The following is a 3107-nucleotide window of genomic DNA, read 5'->3' as shown; positions in this document are numbered from 1 at the left end:
TTTCCCTTGAAAACAGAAACCTACTGGTCTGTGGAATCCCTGCAGCTGGGACCCTCTTTGTCCACACAATGTTGGAGAGTTCCAGGGGCTCCGAGGTGGGGGGCACAGGCAGGTGGGCAGGAGAGCACTGGGCAGCCGTAGTGAGGAGCAGGGATCATTCGAGGTAAGAACCTGCCTTGTCCCTTCTGCTGCTCTCACCCTCAGCGGATGCACAGGAGCAGACGCTGAAATCTCATAATTAGGGTCCGAAATGTGCTGAGGTCTGAAAGCTCAGGAAGAATTACAGTTTAAAGATTTCCAACTCACTAATAATCTGCCCATATTTGACCCATGACCTTAAAAAATTCCATGGGCAAAAATACCCATGCTCTCCTTACACCCTGTCTTTCATGCCTTTTTATCCCATTTCCGCCCTTTCTCTCATCTGGAAAGAGCATGGGAAGTCCCAGAGGCCTGGGTCGCTGTCCTGCCACTAACCTGCAGGGTGACTGGGCACAGGCCACATGACACCCACAGTGTCAGGAGGTCAGAATGCTGGTCCTGCTGACCTCACGAGGCTGCCGGAGGCAGTATGGGAACAACCACTGAAAACACAAACGGCTGCCCCAACGGGTGGCCTCCCTGACAGCTGATCCCCGTCCCTGTCCCCCCACCCCGGGTCTTCTGGCTGACCCAGCGGTGCGCTGGCCACCGTGCTGCACTGCCCTTAAGGCGTCACTTCTGTTTTCTCTTCCCACTGGGGTCAGGAGATGCTGCCCAGAGCCTGGCTACCCTGGGCCTGCCTCCTGCTCCTGGCCAGGCACGCCCAGCCCTGCCCGGAGGGGTGTGACTGCTTCATCGGAGAGGTGTTCTGCTCCGATGAGGGGCTGGCTGCCATCCCGCCAGACCTCCCACCACACGCCACAGACGTCATCTTCGTAGAGACCTCGTTCGCCACAGTGGGAGCTGGGGCCTTCAGCGGCAGCCCCAACCTGACCAAGGTGGTCTTCCTCAACACGCAGCTCCGCCACTTGGGGCCGGACGCCTTCGGGGGGCTGCCCAGGCTCCAGGACCTGGAGATCACTGGCAGCGCCTTCTCCAACCTCAGCACCGACACCTTCTCCAACCTGACCTCGCTGGGCAAGTTCACCCTCAACTTCAACATGCTGGAGGCCCTGCCCGATGGCCTCTTCCACCAAATGGGCGCCCTGGAGTCTCTCCAGCTGCAAGGCAACCGGCTCCAGAGCCTGCCCGGGAGGCTCTTCCGGCCCCTGGCCCGTCTGAAGACCCTCAACCTTGCTCAGAACCTGCTGGCCCAGCTGCCCGAGGAGCTGTTCGACCCCCTCGGCAGCCTGCAGACCCTGAGGCTCAGCAGCAACGCGCTCTCCAGCCTGCCCCAGGGCGTGTTTGACAAACTGGGCTGCCTCCGGGAGCTCTTCCTGGATGGCAACTCCATCTCCGAGCTGCCACCCACGGTGTTTTCGGGGCTCTTCCGTCTGGAGAAGCTGTGGCTGCAGCACAACACCATCAGGCACCTGCCCGGCTCCGTCTTCTCCTCCCTGGGCCGCCTGACCTTCCTGAACTTGCAGGGGAACGCGCTGCGGACGCTGCCCGCCGGCCTCTTCGCTCACACCCCCGCCCTGGTCAGCCTGTCTCTGTCCTACAACCAGCTGGAGGCTGTCGGCGAGGGCACCTTTGCCAACCTGTCCAGCCTCGGTTCCCTCACGCTCTCGCACAACGCCATCGCCTGTCTCCCCGCCGGCGTCTTCAGAGACCTGGAGGGGCTGGTCAAGCTCTACCTGGGCAGCAACAACCTGACAGCCTTGCACCCAGCCGTCTTCCAGAACCTGTCCAAGCTTGAGCTGCTCAGTCTCTCCAGGAACCTGCTGACCACGCTCCCCGAGGGCATCTTTGACACCAACTACAACCTGTTCAACCTGGCCCTGCACGGCAACCCCTGGCAGTGCGACTGCCACCTGGCTTACCTCTTCAGCTGGCTGAACCAGTACAGCGACCGGCTCTTCAACATCCAGACCTACTGTGCGGGCCCCGCCTACCTGAAGGGCCAGGTGTTGCCCGCCCTAAAGGAGGAACAGCTGGTGTGTCCCGTCACCCGGGACCGCTTGGGCATCCAGGCCCCGAGGATGGAGGACAGGGAGCCCGGGGAAAGCTGGGATCTGGTAGCGGAGGAGAGGGCAGCCGGGAGCCGGTGCACCTACAGCAACCCCGAGGGCACCGTGGTGCTCGCTTGCGACGAGACCCGGTGTCGCTGGCTGAACATCCAGCTGTCCCCGAGGCAGGGGTCCGGCTCCCCGGGACTGACCCACAATGCCAGTCAGGAGTGGGACCTGAGGTCGAGCTGCGGCTCCGTGAGGCTCACTGTGTCTATCGAGGCTCGGCCCGGGGGAGACTAAGTATAGGGTCACCGAGCTGGGAGCCTGCATGGATGACCCCCGGGGCCTGACCAGGCGGGAGGTGGGGGCGGAGGGGGAGCTGGTGCTTTGCTTTTTCAGAGGGACAGAGCTACATCTCCAAGGGAGAGGAGGCCGCGCGGCCAGCTCCACCAGCCAGGGTCCCCCCGTCCTCCTCCTCTTCCATGATTACCACCCCAGCTCAGAGGCTGAGCGACCTGGCCGAGACCTGCCTCGGCCTTCCTCAAGCTTTGCAAAGCAGCCGTTAAAGCTGCACCACGGTCTGGAGAATAAAAGAACATTCTCCCTGGTGTTTCTTGATCCTCTAATACCCATCTCACTCTCATCCTGCCCTGAGGTTCCGGAACCTCCAGTCCACGTCCACAGCACAGAAGCTACCAGATGTCCAAAGGCCAGATGTCCCTTTCCATCTCTCTCCCTGGAAATTTGTTTTTCATTGACACTGAGGAAAACAAAGGAGGTGATAGAAGCGGGAGTGACCGGAAGGTTTAGGGGCAGAGGTGTGACTGCTGTGCGGGGCACTTGTGTCATTAGGGGCCACCTCTGGCAGCATGGCCGGGAGAAACCAGGACGAATGGTGCCTCAGGAGAGCAGACACGAGCTGTCTGGCTCTCCCCACACCAAGCCCGCTGCCCCTCACGTCCAGCAGACGACCGGGCTGCTCCTTGAGGAGGAAGGGAGGAGGGGGCGTGAACT

At 61.6% G+C, this 3107-nt stretch overlaps 1 protein-coding gene across 1 annotated transcript; it reads left to right on the top strand.

Annotated features, from left to right (window-relative positions):
• Positions 1 to 749: 749 nt before the first annotated feature.
• CPN2 (carboxypeptidase N subunit 2) lies at positions 750 to 2393 on the top strand. The gene has a single exon (XM_047098852.1). The coding sequence runs from the start codon at positions 750 to 752 to the stop codon at positions 2391 to 2393; it is 1644 nt and encodes a 547-aa protein (XP_046954808.1).
• Positions 2394 to 3107: the final 714 nt, after the last annotated feature.

Source organism: Lynx rufus, unplaced genomic scaffold (genome assembly GCF_022079265.1).
Source record: "Lynx rufus isolate CCGP_SWC_20201006 ecotype Redwood Valley unplaced genomic scaffold, mLynRuf1.p SCAF_5, whole genome shotgun sequence".
NCBI classification, from domain to species: Eukaryota; Metazoa; Chordata; class Mammalia; order Carnivora; family Felidae; genus Lynx; species Lynx rufus.
Note: the sequence above shows the minus strand (reverse complement) of the source record. Positions and strands in the feature narration are given on the sequence as shown.